This window comes from Strix aluco, chromosome 10 (genome assembly GCF_031877795.1).
Source record: "Strix aluco isolate bStrAlu1 chromosome 10, bStrAlu1.hap1, whole genome shotgun sequence".
Classification (NCBI taxonomy): domain Eukaryota; kingdom Metazoa; phylum Chordata; class Aves; order Strigiformes; family Strigidae; genus Strix; species Strix aluco.
In genome coordinates this window covers 4,883,066-4,903,685 of record NC_133940.1, presented here as the reverse complement: position 1 = coordinate 4,903,685, position 20,620 = coordinate 4,883,066, and the positions used below count along the sequence as shown (strand labels likewise).

Here is a 20,620-nt window from a genome sequence, read left to right as displayed (position 1 = left end):
AAGATTCCTGTTTTTCAGAGCACAGTGCTACAATTAACCCCAGCATGCCATGCAGCAATTGCTGGAGGCCACTCTGGAGGCTGGGCTGGCTCGGGGAGCTGGCAGGGAGCTCGCAGCATCTTGGTGTGTTGCATGTGTTTCATTTGTAGGCAAGAAACACCAGCTGGGGTGGTTGTGTCTCAGTCCTGTCTCCCTTCAGGAGGACTGATCCAGGGGCTGCTTCTTGCCAGCGAGAACCTACAGTCCCATCTCTGGGTGGGTGGGAGCATCCTGAAGCAGAGGTATCTGAGCAAGGATGGAAATAGGGCTGGGTCTCAGAGGTGCTGGTACCCAGCTGGGGAAGCGGGACTGCCCCGCCGGCTGAACAGCGAGCGCTGACAAGGAGGCAATGACAGTTCATGACTCTGTGCCACTCAGCCTTGGTGTCCCCGAGAGCTAGCTGTGAATCTCTGGTGTGGTAGAAACTATGCCCCTGGTTTTCCTTTTGAAAGGGAATTCTTAACCCGCCTTGGCCCCTTCATTTAATCTCCCACTAGTGGATACTCATCAGCCATTGCTTTCCTCTCCTTGGCATTTGCTTCCTTTCTTGTTGCTAGTACTCAAACCCTCGCTGCTGCATAACAGAGGGGGGAAAAGGCACAAATGTCTCTTTATTCAACAGATGGCTTGATAAACCCAAGAAGGCTTAGCCCTGTGTAGAAGGCACTTGCTTTAAGGATGCTTCATACAGCAGAACTGGAACACATGGTTTCCTTTCATCACTTATGTCAAGACTGAAGCTGGGCTAAGAGGTGTCACCCCCCCTCACCACTGCATGCCTGCCTCCTTCAAGCTGCGTGGAGAATCTCTTCTCTCCTTTCTCTCTATCTTGATACTTTCCCTTTGATCTGTGTCATCTCAGGTTTATTTTTCCATGATGCAGAAAGAGCCTTATCAAGCAGGCAGGGGCAGAGCCTCTCAGCAGAGCATGTTCACTTATCGAGTTATTTCTCTTCCACATCGAGTTATTTATTCTCCTTTCTCTTCCTGCACAGCAGCCAAAGAGGGAACTTCTTTACCCTGGCCCTAGAAGAAATCAGCCCCTGCCAGGGGCTGGCATGACTTGGGGATCACACACAGCTCTGCCCAGGGCTGATGGCTTCACCCCCAGGTTTATTGTGTTGTATGATCCAGAGCGTGATGTGCTGTAAGGCTGGGTCTTCCTTTGCCAGAGTTGGCTTGGTGGCTTAAAAAAGCAAGTGTTGAGCAGAACACAGGACTGGCCAGTGGGTACCAGGAACCTCCTGTGGTTATAAAACAAGAAAAGCAAAATAGCTTTAATGCTTTTCACACTGCATAGGCTTAAGTGGTTTTTAAAACGGGCTTGGGCTGCCCTGGACGTGGTAAATAAGTTATTCTGAGTCCTGGAGGGCTGTCAGTGTGCAAGAGGCTGAGCATGGCAGGATGGGCAGCCCGAGCCACAGCAGTAGCTAATCATCCCCCATTTGCCCCAAATAGGCCCTGTACCTGGGTGCCAAGGTCCTTTAGGTAAGGGTGCTTTATGCAAGGGGTAGATGAGGGCTAGAGCTGCCATGCAAGAACTATTGAAAGCACTGTCAATTTTTTACCATCTCACGGGTCCACCTTGAGCAGTGCTGGGGGCTCAGACCGAGCATGGACAGCTCAACCCAGCTGTGCTGGCACAGGCTGCTCTGCCCAGCCAGGTCCCAGCAGCATACAGGACCTCACCGGGCAGGCAGGAGCAGATCCCACCCTGACAGCTTCCCCGGGCTCGCTAACCTTCTCCTTGGGACAAGCTGGGAGTTGGGGAGTCGCCGTGTCTGCCGCTAGATTGTGCAATGGTGTTATATGTGGCACACAGATCGTGTCTGATTTTTTCTTCTCTTTCAAGCAAAGACCTTTTTCAGTGTTCAAATAAATGCCCTCCTAAAAGAGAAGATGCCATCTGCTCCTAAGCACAAAGTCAGTTTTCCAAAGGGTTAGATTTAAATAAGATCCACAGGCTCAGAGTGGTGGCTGGAGGAGCCTATAATGGGGTTTTGCCCCTTCTGCATCTTGCTAGAAGCAGATGTCTTAGTTTGTGGGAGGGCGACATGGTGCCTGCAATGAAACAGGGGTTCTGGCAGCTGGAGATTCCACAAACTCCTTGAGCTCCCCAGGGCCTGAGGGTTACACTGGTGCTTGTAGGTGGGCTTAGAGCATTGACATGCAGACAATCAGGAGCCAGTTGCATGGGGGCCCAGCCTCAGCCCTGCGGGGCTCCACCTCCTTCCTCATCCTTAGGGGAGTCAGAGAGTGGCAATTACAGCTGCAGCGAGGCACTTTCTTGCGCACAGCGCTTTGTTGGGTGATCTGGTGTAAGGATGTGCACCCGGCTGGTTTTTCCTGTGTGGGTGCTAAAAGTGGCAGCCAGTTCACCAGTTGCACCAGTGCAGGGCCCCAGCACAGCCCCTTTGGAACACTGGTCCTGTGTCAGCGGAGCCGCGTGGCCCTCATGCACTTTGCCTCTCTTGCCTTCCAGCCACTGGTGTTGCTGATGGAGTGGCCTGAAGCCACCAACTTCGCCTGCCTGATCGCAGGCTACTGCCGTCTCCTGGTGGACTCCAAGAAGATGATATTCTCCAGGGCCCCCAGCCAGCCACCCCCACCTCAGATTATCAAGGCAGGTACGTTTCAGCCTCTGCTTTCTGTGCGAGCCCTTTCCCCAGCCTCCCTCTTCTCCTCCCTCAGCCCAGGGCTCTGCAAAACCAGCAGAGCCCCTTTGAACCAAAAAACAAGGAACAGGGAGACAAGTCCTCATTTTGGAAAAGCTCTGACTTGTGGTGTCAGCTTGGGCCCTGAAGACTCACTGCAAGTGTTGTTCTGGCAGCTCCTAGAGCAGATCCAGGAGGTGCCTCTGAAAAGACCTGTAATGCTGCCAGCTAAACGCTGGGTCCTCGCAGAACAGCCTGCGTGTTGCCACAGGGATGCAGCACACGCTCCTTGGCCGGCATCCCAGAGCCGGAGGCCACCGTGAGTGTATGCACTCAGCCAGGGACTGCGCTCCTGCTGCCTTCAGCAGTGGGGGTCTGGGCTGCTCTGCCAGCTCGGCTGCTCTGCTGATTTCCTAAATCAGGAAGGAAACTTTGGTGGCTCAGCTTTTCAGGTGCCCAGCCTGATGCAGGGAGCAGAGGGTGGGTCTGGGCACAGCGGGAGACCAGAACAGCTGAAGACAGGTTCTGTCCCACCAGGCACTGATGCTCTGTTCCTTGAGGATGGATTGCAGGTGTGAGTCACCCTCAAAATGATCAATGATTCTCAAGAGTGATTTCAAACAAGAGCCAGCCATGAGCTATGTGCTGTTGTTCCGTGCAGGTGTTCACATTGAGTATGTTTTGTATGGGGAAATATAAAATACAAGATCAGTGGCTGGAGATGGGCAAAATACCAACCCAGCTGACTCTGGAAGATTGCCCCCAGCCCTCCTGAGTGACACTGCAGCTCCAGAGAGCTGTGACAAGTCATCAGTGTAGCTGGCGGAGTGTCAAAACTGCCTCCTCGAGATGGGACTAGCTGGAGGAGGTGGGAGGATTGCTGAGAGCTAGCAGGGCCCTTGGGAAAGGACTCGGTGCCTCTGAGGTCTGAGGAAGGCGCCGGGACATGGACTTAGCACATGTGGGAGGACACACTCACAAGAGGCATCAGGAAAGCATCTGTGGCAACCTCAGTGAATCCAGGGAAGGACCTGGCAGGTGATGTTGGTGTAAGTATACACGCATGGTTTCCTTTTGTTTCTGCACCTGCAGCTCTTATTGACAGCTATCCCTGTGCCCTCTGCTCTGGGTGCCCTACAGAAACACATTTAGTCACATTTTGCTGTGAGTGGAGGGTGTTTCCAACTTAACTGGCTATCATCAGAGTGGTCCTTCCCTGGGTCACGTCACCCTTAGATGGGCTACAGGGACGCATGGCTGTGGGGAGTCAGAGGAATGTGGTACGAAGCAGAGAGCGTCCCAGAACATCCCCAGGGGCTTGAAGGGAGGCTGGCAGCGCCCACAGTTACTGGTCACTCAGGGGGTGTCTCAGCATGTGCAAGTGGTTCTTTTCCACACTCTAGCAACAGTGATAATAGCCAGGATTTTTCCTCAGGGAGATTTTGCTTCATGGGCGTGGTCCAAACCTGTGCTAAAAGGGGTAGTAGATCTTGACCTTTTCTTTACAGTCTCAAGAAACCAATATTACTCTGCAGGGGGCTGGAGTGAGTGTGAGGGGAAGTCACAGTGTGGGTAGGACAGCGATGGAGCAGTAGATCCATGGTCTTCATACCAAAGAGCTAGCCCCTCTCTGGATGGCCTGGTCTGTCCTCAGAGGTGCGATGAAAACCTCTCTGAGCAGTGGAGTGGAACAGTTTCCCTCCAGACCCAGTACATTCAGCCCAGCCGCTCAGGCATCCTTCAGGAGTGAGTTTAGTGTGTATTGAGTAAACAAAGTCTGCTCACAGTTCTGGTCTCTCTATGGCTGCAGGCTGAGCTGTCAGGAGCTAGGCAGATCACAGGGAGCAGGGACTGCTGATCATTAGCACATCTCTGCAGGAACGATAAGAAAGCCCCACTGGGATGAGTCAAGTTAGCCCAGGCTTTGACTTTCCAGGCTGCAGGCAGGCTGTGCCAGAATCTTAAATGTAAAATCAAGCCCTGGCCCATGCTTTTTGCCTAGAGGAGGAGCACATCTATCTTCTCTGAGGCCCATTAAAACCTCATGCTGAACTGCAGACATTTTTAGAAATGCCCGCTCTGTCCGGATGCTGCCAGTTAGATCCATGTCTCCGCATCTCCCTGCACAACCGTATGCCAGATCCTTGGCCTCTGCAGGACGGGTTGTGCCACGCCAGAGCTGCGCAGGCAACTCACCTCCCTGCCCCTTCCTCTCCCGGCTCCCACCAGCATCCATCGTCAGCCAGGCAGCTCCGTGCCCTTGGTTGTTCTCTCAGCTTTGTCAGGACCTTCCCCCCCAGAGCATCCAGCAGCTGGATTATGGATTTTAGAGTTTTGGCCCCATTCAGCAACAGGCGCTGGCTCAGCGCAGGCAGGCAGTGAGGCTGTCCGAGCAGGGCAGGCTGCTGGCGTGACCCGTCAGAGGGGTATGGCTTTGGGAAAGACTCTGCTTCGGTCCCCCACAGCCCTGCTGCCAGCCCGGCGCTGAACGCACGTCCCCAGCTGCGGAGCCTTGTGTTGACTCCCACAACTGTCAGTTCTGCAGACCACGATGTCCATAAACGAGAGAGATATTGTTTTGATTGGGATTTTGGCATTGCAGGTGATGAACAGTATAATACAAACATGTGTTTAGGGAGACAAATTGTCCAATTTTTTCAGCTAATGAATTTAATTAGGATTTATTTGATTTAATTTATACTTGGTAAGACAGAGCCTGCATCCCCCTGGCAGCCGTTCTCATCACAGCTGCACAATTCAACCTGTAATGCAGACAGATGCCCCTCCTGAGGGCTGGACCACTGGCCAGAAGTTCAAGCAATATTTCAGGCACGTGCCTCTCACAAGGGAGCAAGGGGAGGCTGTCACAGGGAAATGCAGGAGCAGAGGGCTCTTTTGGAGCTGGCCTGATCCGGTGGCTGTCAGCCAGACAGAAACAATGCATGGATCGTGGCCAGCAAGGGACGAGGGACTGGGGGTGTCTGTCACTTAAAAGTCAGCCAAGCTACGTTGGATGTGTCCCTGAAAGGCAATATTGTGCCACATTTAGCAGTCTCCTGAGGAAAACTGCTTGGTCTGGCCAACGTTATGCAAAAATGGTGACAACAATTCCTTCTTGCCATATAACGTGTGAACTGGCAGACTGAGGCTGAAGGTCCTGCGTGCAGCCAGGCTGCCCCCTTGCCCTCTGAATATGGCCAGTGACTCGGTGATGCAGCACCCGCATCCCTGTGTCTCAGTGCCCACTGTGCTGGCCAGACCTCTGGTTCTGCCCAGCTCTGCCTCCCAGCAAGCTACTGGGATCTTGCTTCCTCCCCCAGCTGCTGTCATGCAGAACAGAAACAAGACATTTCCCCAGGTAGCCGATGCGGATGGAGTCCAGCCCAGAGCAGCAAAAAACAGACCTGTCGGGAAAGGTTAAAGGAATTTGCTGTGGTTAGTCTAGAAAAGAGATGGGTGAGGAGATGGAGAGGGAGGAACAGGACAATATTTCTGATGTCTAAAGGTTGTTTGTAAAAGGGCACTGATCAGTTGTGCTGCTGGTCTGTGGTGTCATTGATCTAATTCCTCACAAAAACCAGCTTTAGGGTCAATACTTTCTTATCATAAATGTCATAACATTTAAATTTATAAGATTTAAATGATTAAACTCTATAGCAGGTAATCATTTTGGAGACAGTGGCGCAAACCACATGAGGAGGTGGCCTGCTCCATCAGTGTGTCACAAGGCTTTTGCTGGCTGGAGCTCAACTGATTCTAAACCCTGTCCAGCCACCCTCAAGGCTCTTCTGGCCTCCATCATTGCTATACCCCAGCCACACCTAAGGGCCTCACTAAAACACTTCCAACGACTCTTTGTTAATGGGAATCCAGATTTTATTGATTTAGGAAAAAAAGGCATGTCAGCATCTTCGATACCACATGGGCTTTTTTTGAACTGGCCATCTTCCACATCCACCATGTAAGTGTTTGTACATCCCTCTCCCTTCTGCCTCCTCCAGGTCATCCCTTCTCTCCTTATTGCAGGGAGGGGTTAATCTCTCAGAGCCAGAAGGTCTTCAGTGTCAGCAGTGCCCCCCTGCTCTTGGTGGCAACACACTGGTATCCCTCGGGGCTTAACCCTTTCCTCTAGAGAGACCCACGCACTCAGCAGGAGAGGCCAAGGCTTGGGTGGCACATACAAAGTCACCCATGGGCATGTGCTCCCCTCCATCACACAGATTACTTTAGTTACGGTTTTCCTGCCTCAGAGGTGGGGTACAGCCAAGCTGATCACCCAAAACCCCTTCCAGCCCATGATCTGTTCAAAGAGTCAGTCAATAGGACCCCCTGGGACACCGCCCTCAGGGACACGGGAGCAGAACAGAGCTGGCAGATCTTTAAGGACGCTTTCCATAGAGCGCAAGAGCTCTCGATCCCCAGGTGTAAGAAATCAGGAAAGGAAGGCAAGAGACTGGCATGGATGAGTCAAGACCTGACAGTCAAACTAAAACACAGGAATGAAATGGCCAGGAAGTGGAAGCAGGGACAGGTATCCTGGGAAGAGTACAGGGACACTGCCTGGTTGTGTAGGGATGGGGTCAGGAAGGCCAAGGTGCAGCTGGAGCTGAGCTTGGCAAGGGATGCAAAGAATAATAAGAAGGGCTTCTATAGATATGTCAGCCAGAAAAGGAAGGTCAAAGAAAGCAATACACTACCGATGAACACAACTGACGAACTGCCAACCACAGACGAGGAGAAGGCTGAGGTACTCAACAAGTTTTTTGCCTCAGTCTTCACTGGCAACCTCTGTTCCCACACCTTTCGAGTGGATGGGCCGTAAGACAGGGACTGGGGGAGCAAAGTCCCTCCCACTGTAAGAGAAGATCAGGTTCGTGACCACCTGGGGAACCTGAACATGTGTAAGTCTATGGGACCTGACAAGATGCATCCCAGAGTCCTGAGGGAATTGGCTGACGTAGTTATCAAGTCAGTCTCCGTGATACTTGAAAAGTCTTGGCAGCCAGGTAAACTACTGACTGGGAACTACCGACCTGTCAGCCTCACCTCTGTGCCTGGGGAGATCATGGAACAGATCCTCCTGGAAGGTATGGTAAGGCACATGGAGGACAGGGAGGTGATTCAAGACAGGCAGCATGGCTTCACCGAGGGCAAGTCCTGCCTTCTGTGATGGAGTGACTACCTCAGTGGACAAGGGGATTGCTGCAGATGTCATCTAGCTGGACTTCAGTAAGGCCTTTGACAAGGTCCCCCACAACATCCTTCTCTCTAAACTGGAGAGATACGGATTTGATGGCGGGCTGTTCGGTGGATCAGGAATTGGTTGGATGGTCGCATCCAGAGAGTGGTGGTCAACAGCTCAATGTCCAGATGGAGATCAGTGACGAGTGGTGTCCCTCAGGGGTCTGTATGGGGACCAGCACTGTTTAATATCTTCATCAGTGACACAGACAGTGTGATCGAGTGCACCCTCACTCAGCAAGTTTGCAGATGACACCCAGCTGAGTGGTGTGGTTGACACACCTGAGGGACGGGATGCCATCCAGAGGGACCTGGACAAGCTGGAGAAGTGGGCCCACATGAACCTCATGAGGTTCAGTAAGGCCAAGTGCAAGGTCCTGCACCTGGGTCGGCGCAACTCCCAGTATCAACACAGGCTGGGGGATGAAGGGACTGAGAACAGCCCTGTGGAGAGGGACTTGGGGGTACTGGTAGATGAAAAGCTGAACATGAGCTGGCAATGTGCACTCACAGCCCAGAAAGCCAACCATGTCCTGGGCTGCAGAAGGAGAGGCCAACAGGTCAAGGGAGGTGATTCTCCCCCTCTACTCTGCTCTGGTGAGACCCCACCTGCAGTGCTGTGTCCAGCTCTGGAGTCCTCAGTACAGGAAAGACATGGACCTGTTGGAGCTGGTCCAGAGGAGGCCACAAAAATCATCAGAGGGCTGGAACACCTCTCCTAGGAGGACAGCCTGGGAGAGTTGGAGCTGTTTAGCCTGGAGAAGAGAAGGTTCAGGGGACCTTTCAATACTTAAAGGGGGCTTATAAGAAAGATGGGGACAGACATCTTAGTAGAGTCTGTAGGGGTAGGACAAGGGGTAATGGTTTTAAACTAGAAGAGGGTAGATACAGACTAGGTATAAGGAAGAAATTTTTTATTATGAGGGTGGTGAAACATTGGAACAGGTTGCCCAGAGAGGTGGTAGATGCCCCATCCCTGAAAACGTTCAAGGCCAGGCTGGACAGGGCTCTGAGCAACTGGATCTAGTTGAAGATGTCCCTGCTCACGGCAGGGGGGTTGGGCTAGATGACCTTTAAAGGTGCCTTCAAACCCAAACCATTCGGTGACTATGATCTGCACGTGCAGGACATTTCTTCCTCCGCTCGTTACTGACAGATAGGCCCAGCGGGTTGCAGATGTTTTTTCAGAAGACCAGCCTGGTGGCCTGGCTGTGCTGCAGGGAGCACGCGTGTCCCACTGCAGTCCGGCATGCCGAGGGCTGGGGGGCAGAGAGCTGCTTCTCCAGGGTAAGCAGGAGCTTCCCCGTGCTGTTTTCCCTTCTCCCGGGTGCTGCCGCTAATATGCCTGTTGTGGTTTTGGTTTAGATTACATCAACGCACACAACCTCCACCGGCCTGCTGCGGCGGGGCACACAGGAAAGAAAGAGAGCGGGTTGGTGGGTGGCTCTGCCGCCGGCTCCGGAGCAGCTGGGGCTCCAGCCACCAGGGCTTCAGACTCGGAGCTCATCAGCTTTTGCTACCTGCACATGCGAGAGCAGAGGAAGGAAAGAGAGAGCAGGACGGATATCAATGAAAACCTGATTTTTTTTGAGGAAACTCGTCCCAGGACCAAATCTGACCCCACTTCCAAAAGCTCCGGCCAAGGCTACAATGGGGCAGCTAATGAGTACGACGTGGATGGCCTTGACCAAGACAGGCACGCGAGCAGGGCCAGGGCACACACCATAGACACCCACCTGCGGAGCGACGCCTCGCAATTCTACTGTGAGTCCTGCCAAGCCAAAATCAAGAGCCGCCTGGCCTCATGCAAGGCGGGCAAGCCTGGCAGCACCCGGGACAATATGGTGGACTTGATGTCGCTTCCCCCTCCCGGGAGCGATGAGGAAGAAGATGAGACGACATCCCTGCTCCCCGCCATTGCTGCCCCCCCTCCCGGCTTCCGAGACAACAGCTCGGACGAGGACGACCCCAAGCGCCGGGCAGCTGCCCAGAGCCAGGAGCAGGGCCGGCACCTCTGTGGCATCCTCTACGATGAGATCCCCGTCACGCTGATAGACAACGTGCAACCGCGGACAGTCCGAGACCATGCCCAAGAGCTGGATGATGCCCTGGTGTCCACCCTGCAGGCACTGGAAGCTCTGGCTGCTTCAGAGGATTGTCCGCATCCCCCACCACAGCAGACAGCAGGTATTTCAGTGGCTGTGACCTTCTTTGTTCCCTATAGCCTTTCTTTCCTATGGCACATCCTTCCCTTTAGTCTCCTTATCCTATCCTATATGTGATTGTGGAGCAGCTTCTAGTAAAAACTAAGTTGTGGCAACAGGCTCTAGGCAGGAGCAGCCAAGCTGCTGCTCAGAAGATTTCTAAGACGCTAAGGTGGGACTTCTCTCCCTGACAGTGGCTGCAGGAGTCTCTTGCTTATCCTGTATCTGCCATGATCCACATGCCACGATGCTGGGGTGAGGCACTAACAAACTGTGAGTTCCTCCCTGTTGTGACCCCACTCAGCTGGTACCTTCGGCCCGCAGTCTTCACAAGTTCCCACCCAGGTTTTGCAGTGTGTGAGCCTTTCACGGGGCAAACCTGCTGTCAGATGCCATGTCAGATGGTCTCTGGGACCAGCCTGCTGGTAGCACAGTCCTTTCTCCCTCTCCCCGCCTTGGTGGCCCTTCCCACTCTGGCAGAATAGCTGTTGCCTGATTTTCCTTCTTGCTCCAGACAAGTCCCTGTAGCTCTGCTGTCTCTAACACTGGAAGGTTTCCCAGGTCCTCCTCCTGGGCCAAGAGCTCTTGCTGAATTGAACTAGCAAGCCACATCAGTGCCGACAAGTGATGTCTCTTAAAAGCATTCACTCTTAGTTGCAGGAAGTCACTAAAGTTTCTCCAATGGGATGCTGTGTCCTGCGTTCCAGGGACCCTCCTGCTGCATGGAGTTCCCCTCTCCTCCGCATAGCAGTGTGGTGTGAGTGTTGTCTTGGAGTTTTCTTTGTGTCCTTCCTCAGGTCTTATTGTCCTGGCTGCCATCACTCCTGAGTCATCCTTGGATTCTGGCCATGAAACCAACTCGTCAGAGCTAACTGATGTCTCGGAGATGGTCTCTGCTATGAAGCAGCATCAGAACGCAGCCTACTTCCTCGCTCAACACATCAACAAGGAAAACCTCCTGGCCAGAAAGGACTTGCCTTTCCGAATCCAGAGCTGTGCTGCCCAGGCCGTTCTCACGTCACCCTATCCCCTCAGCCGCCAGGAGCCGAGCCCTTCATTGAAGCCAGCTTTCTCTCACCAAAGCCCCAGCCTTACCAACTGCAAGAGCAAACAGGAGCAGCAGCGTGCTGAGCAGAGCTACACCTTGGCTGTCCAGCCAGTGCTGAGTCCCCAGCTTAATGAGCAGAACAGGGGGGCTCCAGCGCTAGGCTCTGAATGCAAAGGTGCAGCCCACACAAAAGCTGCCTTTGAGGTATCTCTGCATGCCACAGCCACCCCGAGCAGGGAGCAGGCACAGGATCTACAAGAGAAGATGCCCAAAGAAGTCCAGCTGAGCTCCAAGCTCCTCCTGGATCAGAAAAGTGGTGTAACTCCAGCCATCATTTCAGCTGCTCTGCAGCAAGTGGCAAACGCAAAAGGCTCAGCTCCCCCAGTGCTAGCAGCCTCGAAAGAAGACAAGAACATGAATGGTACCGGCAGTTGTGCATCAGCCAGCAGCAAGTCTCTGAAACTTAAAGGAGGTCCACAAACTGCAGAGACCTTATGCAACTGTCAGCAGCAGCAGCAGCAGCTCTCTCCACAGCAGCACTGTGAAGTTTCTCCAAATCCTAAAGAAATTCATGGCAGTAAGGCTGAAGTTTTCCACCTTGCCTCAGCAGGTGAGGAAATGATGCCCGGTAAGACTTTTGCCTCTAAAAGCTACCAGCAAAAAGTGTGTAGAGATGCTCCAGGAAAAGCCACAGGCGGAGAGCCAGGTCAGAAGGCAGGTGGGGAAGCCACAGGCCTTGTCTTTCAGAAACACACAGCTCTGTCAAACCAAGGACAGAAAATGCAACAGGAAACTTCAGCCAAAAGCTTAAAAGCTGAGAGTAGCAATCTGCACTCTGCATTACCTGGTAGCACTCTGAGGACCACCAGTGAGGAACCCAAAGGGCCCATCCAGCTGGTGTCCAGATCTGAGAGCCTGCAGATCAGCACTGTGCCTTCCAAAAAAGTAGAAAAAGTCCTGGAGGTGACCCAACAAGATGCTGATGTCCCAGCTAAACCCAAAGCTCCAAAAGCTCCCTTCAGGTTGAGGAACCTGTTCTCTGCAACGTTTCCAACCCGGCTGAAGAAGGAGACGGATGAGCGGCAGGCCCAGCTGCAGAAGGTGAAGCAGTATGAGCTGGAATTCCTTGAAGAGCTGCTCAAGCCAAAAAGCAAAGGTGACCTCCCACCACAGGAGTATCTGCACCCTCCTGCCCCTGGGCGCTGTAGCTGCCAGCTAAGGAGCAGTCCTGTGCAAAAAGTCCCAGGGATGTCCAGGGAGCAAAGGCGCAGCTGCGACTGCAAGCGGATTTGCAGGGGGGTGAGGCCACCCCCTAACCAGTTGGTGATGCCAGAACTGGAGAGGCGAGGGAGGGATAAAGTTACTGATGACCAGAAGCAGTCAGAAGCCATTAGGTTAACAAGCATGAGCAGCCCTTCCAAAGGCAAGCGGATACGATCCACAAGTTTAGAGTCCAGAGACTACCGGTCAGATCCAGAGAACAGCGTGTCCTGTTTGACAACGTGCACTTCCCCGGGGGAGTGCATGGGTGCTCCACACTACAGGAAGCTCTTGCGTCGCTACAGTGTCAGTGAAATAGATAAGACTGATAGGACATCCCTGTCCTCTGACATCTACCAGAACATCTATACAACCAAGCAGAAAGGCCCCCAGAAAGAGCTGGAGCCCAGCATCCTTTGTCCTGTTCTGAAGAGCAAAATCCAGGAAGCCTCTGGAGTGGCTGACCCCTCTTACGTCCAGATAGCACAGGAGAAAAAGAACCAGAAGGGTTCAGCAGTGTTCTCTGTGCAGGAGGAGATGTATCCAAGTCCTGCTGAGCTACGGGATGAAGACATGGAGGATGAGAAGTGCTGCTCCATCCGGTACTGCTTCTACTACAGGAAATGTGATGTTGCAGATGATGGGAGCGAGAAGGATGAGCTGTCCTATTCCATCCCTATGCAGATACTCCCAGGAATGAAGCTGGACAATCAGATGGTCCCAGTCATGAGCAGGACTCTTCAGGTCCTAGATGCAACAGCCTGCAGCAGTCCCAATGAAAGTCAGACCCAGGAAATAGATTTAAGGACCTCTAGTTTTGAGGGGAGCTTGGCAAAGATCAACACCCTTCGCGGCCATGCCTACAGCTTTCCCAATGGGTTTCTGCAGGTGCAGCTGGACACAAATGAGCTCCTGACTATCCTGAGGCAGTGTGTGGTGAGCCCTGACATCCGGGACTGCAAACCCTACATCTCCCAGCTGGCTGAGTACAAGCAAGAGCTCGCCCTCAAGTTCAAGGAGTTCCGGGCATCCTGCCGCCGCGTGGCAGCCGTCGACAAGAGTCCTACCCACATGCTCTCCGCCATCACGAGCAGCTTCCAGGTGCTAAGCAGCCTCATAGAAACGTTTGTGAGGCTGGTGTATGTCGTGCGCTCAGAGTCCCAGCGCCAAGAGCTGCTGACGAAGGTGGAAGAAGTAGTGAGAAACTACACCTTCCTCCTGAAGGCTGCGGAGGAGTCCACAGCCAGAACGCTGAGCCACCAGCAGACGGTGGAGCAGCTTGCCCGCCAGTCAGCCACAGTTGCCACTGTCATGAGCACGCTCACACGCTCCCTAAAGACACTGATCAATAAGTAAGCCAGCTACGAAAACCAACAAGCCAGTGTGTGCTGGGCCATGTGCTAGTGGTTCTCAAATCGCATAGGTCTGGTGAGGATGCGTGTCTACAGGCCCACATCTACTGGGGTTTGCGGTAGCCAAGACGCTCTATTATCTCTGCAGAATGGATGGTTGTGTTGGTGGTGTTTTTGAAGGGTAAATTCATGCCCTGTCACAAGTTGTGCAACCAGCTCGTCAGGGGTCTCAAGCAGCTGTCCTGCTTGCTCTCCCATGTTGACTTGTCGGTGACGGTACTTGGGGGGCACATCACCCCGTCTCCACGTTAGTTTGGTTTCATGGGGTTCTGGGCCTCACTTATGCAAAGACCTCTGTCACGGTGTGTGGTGGGCCAGTGAGTTAGCAGGAACTGAGCTGAGATCTCCTGGCTTCACTTGGGCAGTTTGGAGCCAAACTTGCCACGTAAACAGCTCTTCTGCCTCCAGGATCTTCCTGGCCCACAAATGCAACAAAATTAGCAGCAAAAGGGATCTCTGGGGTGCAAGTCCCTGCTGCTATGCTAGGGCTTGGGAAGTAGTCCTAGCACAGGCAGGATGCCATAATCCTGGGGCAGAGCTAGGTTACCCTAGCAGGCTCTAATTTCACAGCTTAGGCATCAGTGCCCTAGTCCTGAGCACAGGTACTACCTGTGCAACAGGCAAGGACTTAATGCATGCGAGTAGGGAGGATCCAGGGAACTACAGGCCTGTCAGTCTGACCTCAGTGCCAGGGAAGGTTATGGAGAAGACCATTCTGAGTGCCATCACACGGCACGTGCAGGACAGCAGGACAGCACGATCAGGTCCAGTCAGCATGGGTTTATGAAAGGCAGGTCCTGCTTGACTAACCTGATCTTCTACGACAAGGTGACCCACTTTAGTAGATGAGGGAGAAGCTGTGGATGATGTCTGCCTAGAACTTAGTAAAGCTTTTGACACCGTTTCCCACAGCATTCTCCCAGAGAAACTGCTCCTGGCTTGGACGAGCGTACTCTTCACTGGGTAAAAAACTGGCTGATGGCCAGGCCCAAAGAGTTGCAGTGGGAGTGTTGATCTGCTGGACGGTAGGAAGGCTCTGCAGAGGGATCTGGACAGGCCGAGGCCAATTGCATGAGGTTCAACAAGGCTCAGTGCTGGGTCCTGCACTTGGGGCACAACAACCCCCTGCAACACCACAGGCTTGGGGAAGAGTGGCTGGAAAGCTGCCTGGTGGGAAAGGACCTGGTGGTGCTGGTCGGCAGCCGGCTGAATGTGAGCCAGCAGTGTGCCCAGGTGGCCAAGAAGGCCAACGGCATCCTGGCTTGTATCAGCAATAGTGTGGCCAGCAGAGACAGGGAAGGGGTTGTCCCCTTGTACTTGGCACTGGTGAGGCCGCACCTTGAATACTGGGTTTAGTTTTGGGCCCCTCACTACAAGAAGGACATTGAGGTGCTGGAGCGTGTCCAAAGAAGAGCAGTGGAGCTGGTGAAGGTTCTGGAGCACAAGTCTTATGAGAGGCAGCTGAGGGAACTGGGGGTGTTTAGCCTGGAGAAAAGGACGCCCAGGGGAGACTTTATCACTCTCTACAACTACCCCAGAGGAGGTTGTAGCAAGGTGGGTGTCAGTCTCTTCTCCCAAGTAACAAGTGATAGGACAAGAGGAAAGAGCCTCAAGTTGCACCAGAGGAGGTTTAGATTGGATATTGGGAAAAATTTCTTCACTGAAAGTGTTGTCAAGCATTGGGACAGGCTGCCCAGGGAAGTGGTTGAGTCACCATCCCTGGAGGTATTTAAAAGATGTGTAGACGTGGTGCTTAGGGACATGGTTTAGTGGTGGACTTGGCAGTGTTAGGTTAACAGTTGGACCTGATAATCTTAAGGGTCTTTTCCAACCTGTATGATTCTGTGATTCTGTGTTCCCCTTCCTCTGCTGGATGGCTGTGTCCATGCTAGAGAGCCTGCAAGGAACCCAGATAGATCTTTGACCATTACAAGCCAGAAGCTGGGCTAGCAGCTGAGAGGAGACTTCTTTCACACCATTCTCCAGAGGCCAGGTCCGTGCCTCCAAGGCTCAGCCCAAACCCTCTCCTATTTCCTTTCACCACGCCCATTAGAGAGGAGCCCCAGATCAGCTTTGGGAGCCACGACTTGCCCCCGAGCCAGGCAGTGCTACTGCCATCGGCCAAATGAGCTGCCCTCCTTGCCAGGGCATCGGAGTCCTTTTCCTGTCTCCACCAGACTGACTGCCATAAGAAGCATTCTTTAGTACTGTGTGGTGGTTATTTATTTGGAGTTGGCGTTTTTGGTTTGTTTTTTTTCACTCCCAGGTGAATGGTAAAATGATTCCTAACTGCTTCCCTTTGCACCCCAAGGTTCCCCTCCTCCTCCTGGTCTAGCTTCTAGACATAACCAATCAGACAGCCTTAACTGGTGCTTCACTGCAGTCACCCACCCTCCAAAACAGAGCGAGGAGAAAAATGCAAGGTTACGCATTGCATCGCCCTTACCCTGCCACCACTGCACTTCACGCGTGCGTGGGGAGAGCGGCTCCTCCCGGGGTCCCTGTGCCTCTCCCCACCGCACCCACCTCTGGCTGCAAAGGGAGATCATGGCATCGGCCTCATGGCACCAGGAGTGAGACCCGTTGTCCAACCCAGCCAGCTTGCCCCAGCGCTTGGGGATGATCAGGGATCTCCGTACGATCAATCGCTTCCCATCTCTATTATTTTTTTATAAATACGAACATTCAGAATCTCTCGTTCTTCCATAGGAGTTATGGAAATGCACAATGTGCTTTTAACATGCGCATCCTCTGCCGAGTGCAATAACCTCCCCTGGCCCACGGCTGTCCCGGACTTTGGCCATTGCTGTCAGCAAGGCAGAGAGGATCCTGCTGTGGGGACAGCCTCCTGCTTTCAAGAACCATGTAGCAAATATACAGTGGAAGAGCCAATTCGGATTTCAGTCCATGGTGGGCAAAGCCTGTTATAATGCTGAAAGCCGAGAGGGAGCCGTGGTTTTTCTTTACCCCGTGAATTATCTATTACGAAACTCTGAGTTTCTTCGAGCTCCCCATTATGCCTATATCATCCCTCCATAAATCTCTCAATCTACTACAGAGGAAAATTTTTTTATTGTCTGTATATAGTATATATAAATAAAAATATATAAATTATATATATACACAAATTTATGTCTTGTTTTACAAACAAGAAAGATTAAATATATTAATCTTAATATCCAAACTAGCATTTTTGTCTTTTTTTAAGAACTTGGTGGAAGTGTGGCTATTCTTTGCCATACAAAACACTGTTCATAAGCAAAACCCCCTCTTTTTGTTGCTATAGAAATGCATGTGTCTCCGTACTGAAAGGGCACGGCTTAAGGACTCTACAATGTCACTGGACTCCGCAGCAGTTGAGTACCAGCTATGAAGGAAGCTATGAAGCAGCAAAGATGCAGGTTTGAGATTAACTGACTTGGCACAGTTTTCTGTTGTTAATGGGCATTTTGGCTTAATTCCCCTCTGGGAGGGGAACGCCCCAGCAGCACTCACCCCGTCACCGCTGGTGCTGGGCACTGCAGCCATGTGTGCGGGGGAAAGCGTGGTCCTGGTGCTGCAGGACACCTCCTGCCCCTACAGCAGGGGAGAGCCCAGACATGCTTTAACCCCTCCTCTGTTAGCAAACTCCTGCCTGTTCCCTTTCGGATGAGCCAAGCTGAGCACCCACTGACCACATCCAGTGCGTGTTTCCAGCCAAGTCGCAGCCTCTGCCTGGCATTTGTGCTTCTGCCTGGGCAGAGGTGATGGCGTGTGACCTGCTGCCGGTGGCCTGATGGTTCTGCTGCCCTGTGCGACTGCTCTGGTGTGTCTGCAGGGGAAAGCCCAGCAAAAGCATAATGCCAGTCCCAGGGAGAAATCTAAGCAAGGCAAACAGTTTCTTGGCTACAGATGATGTTTTCAACATCCCGTTCCCTCTGGGGACGCACTTTGCCTGGCACAATGAACTGCTCTCTGTTTATCAGGGAGGAAGGCATTGATGTGTGCCCTCTATGTCCCCCAAGGCCTCCAGGAACTATAAAAGCTAAGTCTGATAAAGATCCAACACAAAAAACTTAGGAACTGGGTCATTCTCTGTACGGGGGTTGAATGTGTTGTCTAAAGCAAAGGCAGCAGCAGTTGAGACTCACACACATTCTGTGTGCCTCCAGGCTTGTTATTTTAATCTGCATCACACCATTTCCCATGGTGAACCAACTAACGATGACACTGTATGGGACAAACCCTACCTATTTATAAAGCTGGGTATGGATCAAAAAAATGGAAAAGCCAAGAGGTTTTCTAACAACCCCCAGAGCCTGAAAGTATTATTGACAGCAGGCAGTTTAATCAGGTTCAGAGTCGATGCTTAGTACCATCTAGTGGGCAATCAGCACCTCGTCAGAAAGGAATTATTTCTTCACAGCACACTTATTATTTGTACAGCGGTGGCATAGGTGCTCCAGGATCAGTCAAATGTCCCTGTGTGAAGGGGGGAGCTATATGAGTGGTACCCAAGAAGGATGATGAAGCCCTGCCTTTACTATTGCTGTACTCGTCTTTTAGGTGCTGTCCTTGCGGCCTCACTCTGTTGGGCACTTGTAAATACTCTTAAATGATCCAGGTAAAACGTTGTTGTTAATGTTTTTGAATCACAGATTTTTAAAAAAAACCCCTGCATCTCAGTTACACAGCGCAGAGAATTAAAAGCAAATATTCTTTTTTCAAATCTAGTTCCCATTTCACTGTCCATCTAGTTTGTCTACCTGCGGACTGCCTTGTTCTCATTTAGCATCAGCATCTCTTCAGAGCAAAGCGACTGTTCCCCAGCAAGTTAAAGCAAAGTATATGGTTCTCAGAAAAGGACAATATTGTTCTTCAGGACAAATCAATTTTTCTCCATCCCCTGCCTCCAGAGCAACCTGCCAGAGCGTGGCAGGTTGTGTTCGCCTGTCCTTTAGCACCCTCTCAGAGCAGTGCCAGCTGTGTCTGCCCTTCCCATACTGCCTTCACCCTGAGATTTCTGCTGTAGCGTTACAGCTGGTGCAGATTTCCTCCATGGCCTTCATGGCTCCCATGAGCATTGCTCAGCCACAACACACATTCGGGACCATACGATGTTGTTGCACTCCCATAGTCTGCTCCCTCCCTTAATTTTCTCTAAATTATGTCTACTCCCAAGGAGTCCTCATCAGGGCTCTATCTATATGGATAGAAAAGGATCAAAAATTGGGCCATCGCTGGTCCCTCTAATACATGTGAGAAAAACAGAAGACCTGGCTTTCAGGGGTTAAAATGTCAAAAGCAGGAGCTGGAAAATTAGCAGACCTCAAGCAGTAGTCCCAAGATAGGTTTGGATAAAATTGCTTGTGTCTCTGTGGACTTTGCTGGTCATTGTCAGCTGGAGACAACAACTGGGCACCATGGTTTAAAGCACTTTGAACTCTAATCCCCATGGCGTAGCAGCCGCATTCTCCTGTCGGGATTTCCATCCTCTCCAAGGTCCTGGCAACACTACACAGGAATCGCAGCAGCCCCAGATACAACAGCAGGGTGAGCTGAATAGCTGGGACCCACTGCTGCTTTCATCACGCCCAAGGGAGCTGACAGTCGAATAGAAATGAGTAATGTCTAAATTTTATCCTCATTTAAAGCACAGTGTCTGGATTCCTGTGTAAAACATCCTAACAAATTCCTCGCTTAGGCAGACACTGTGGAGCTGGCTGGGACACCCATGGCTTTAGTTGGACACGGGAGAAGTCTGCCAGGGAAGACAGGTATCTCAGCTTATTTCTATTGCCCAACCTTATTTAATATATATGAAAACAGTCTGAACGCATGATAGGAAACTATTCCAAAGGTTTTTGTGTCAGGCTATGTAATTCCACGTCAGGACATGAGCAGATGAGGAACCTGCCCATGCCTCGTCCCACCGCAGCTGCCACAACAACCTTCCACCCCGCTGAGATTGGTGGCCCTTGCTGTTACCTGACCCCCAGCTACAGAGTGAAGAGGAAGGGTGTTTTCTGCAGCTGGACTCTAAAGCCATTAAAAAGCAAACACGCTGTGTTCAAAGCGGCAGAAATCCCAGTGCTGCCTCTCTGAGGTTTGTTGCACATGCCAAGGGCTGGGGAGAGAGATGAAAGGGCTGGGAACGTGCACCAGGTCTACACACACAGTCCAGGGCGCTTCATAACGCTCCACTAAATCCCACTTTCGAAAAGCACTTTGGAAATGCTCCTGAATCTAATGAATGTTCACATCGAGCTAGAGCAACAGGACTCCATCCTCGTAACTGGGATCCTTAGAAAGGGACAGTAAAAATGCTGAGTAGAAAGATGAGGAACACAAAGGGACCCGTCAGGATCCCTTCAAGAGCTTTTCATCCCTAAGTCTGTATTGTTTCTAGTGGATACTTGAAAATACCATTTATTTCCCAAAGTTTTCTTCTTTTCCTGACAAATGGTGTGCTTTTTCCTGGTGGATTTGCTCTGGTTCGGCTATGTCCTGTGTAACTCTGGCAGCATTTACAGTGCCACGGGTGAGCTTCATTCCTCAACACAATTCATGGACCCAGTGAGATACCTGTGATCAAGTGATGCTCTCTACGGAGGAGAGACTAGGGGGTTCTGGCAGAGTCAGTAAAAATTCAAACCAAGACGCTTCTTACTGCATCCAAGTGGCTTTCAGTAGCAGAGAGAGGATTTATCTAAAAATTAGCTCTGCAAAACAAACGATAGAGGCAGAGAAGGGGGCAGAAAGGAGCAGCCAGTAGAACTGCTC

The 20,620-nt window shown here is 51.9% G+C and overlaps 1 protein-coding gene across 3 annotated transcripts in view; it reads left to right on the top strand.

Moving 5' to 3' along the window:
* FRMPD3 (FERM and PDZ domain containing 3) overlaps positions 1-20,613 on the top strand; it is a 72,008-nt gene extending 51,395 nt beyond the window's left edge. For all 3 annotated transcript variants that reach the window (XM_074835107.1, XM_074835108.1, XM_074835109.1), the window contains exons 13-15: positions 2,522-2,666; positions 9,300-10,121; positions 10,936-20,613. In XM_074835107.1, coding sequence (XP_074691208.1) covers positions 2,522-2,666; positions 9,300-10,121; positions 10,936-13,802 — 3,834 coding nt within the window. In that variant the 3' untranslated portion in view covers positions 13,803-20,613. The remainder of the gene's footprint in view (positions 1-2,521; positions 2,667-9,299; positions 10,122-10,935) is intronic.
* Positions 20,614-20,620: the final 7 nt, after the last annotated feature.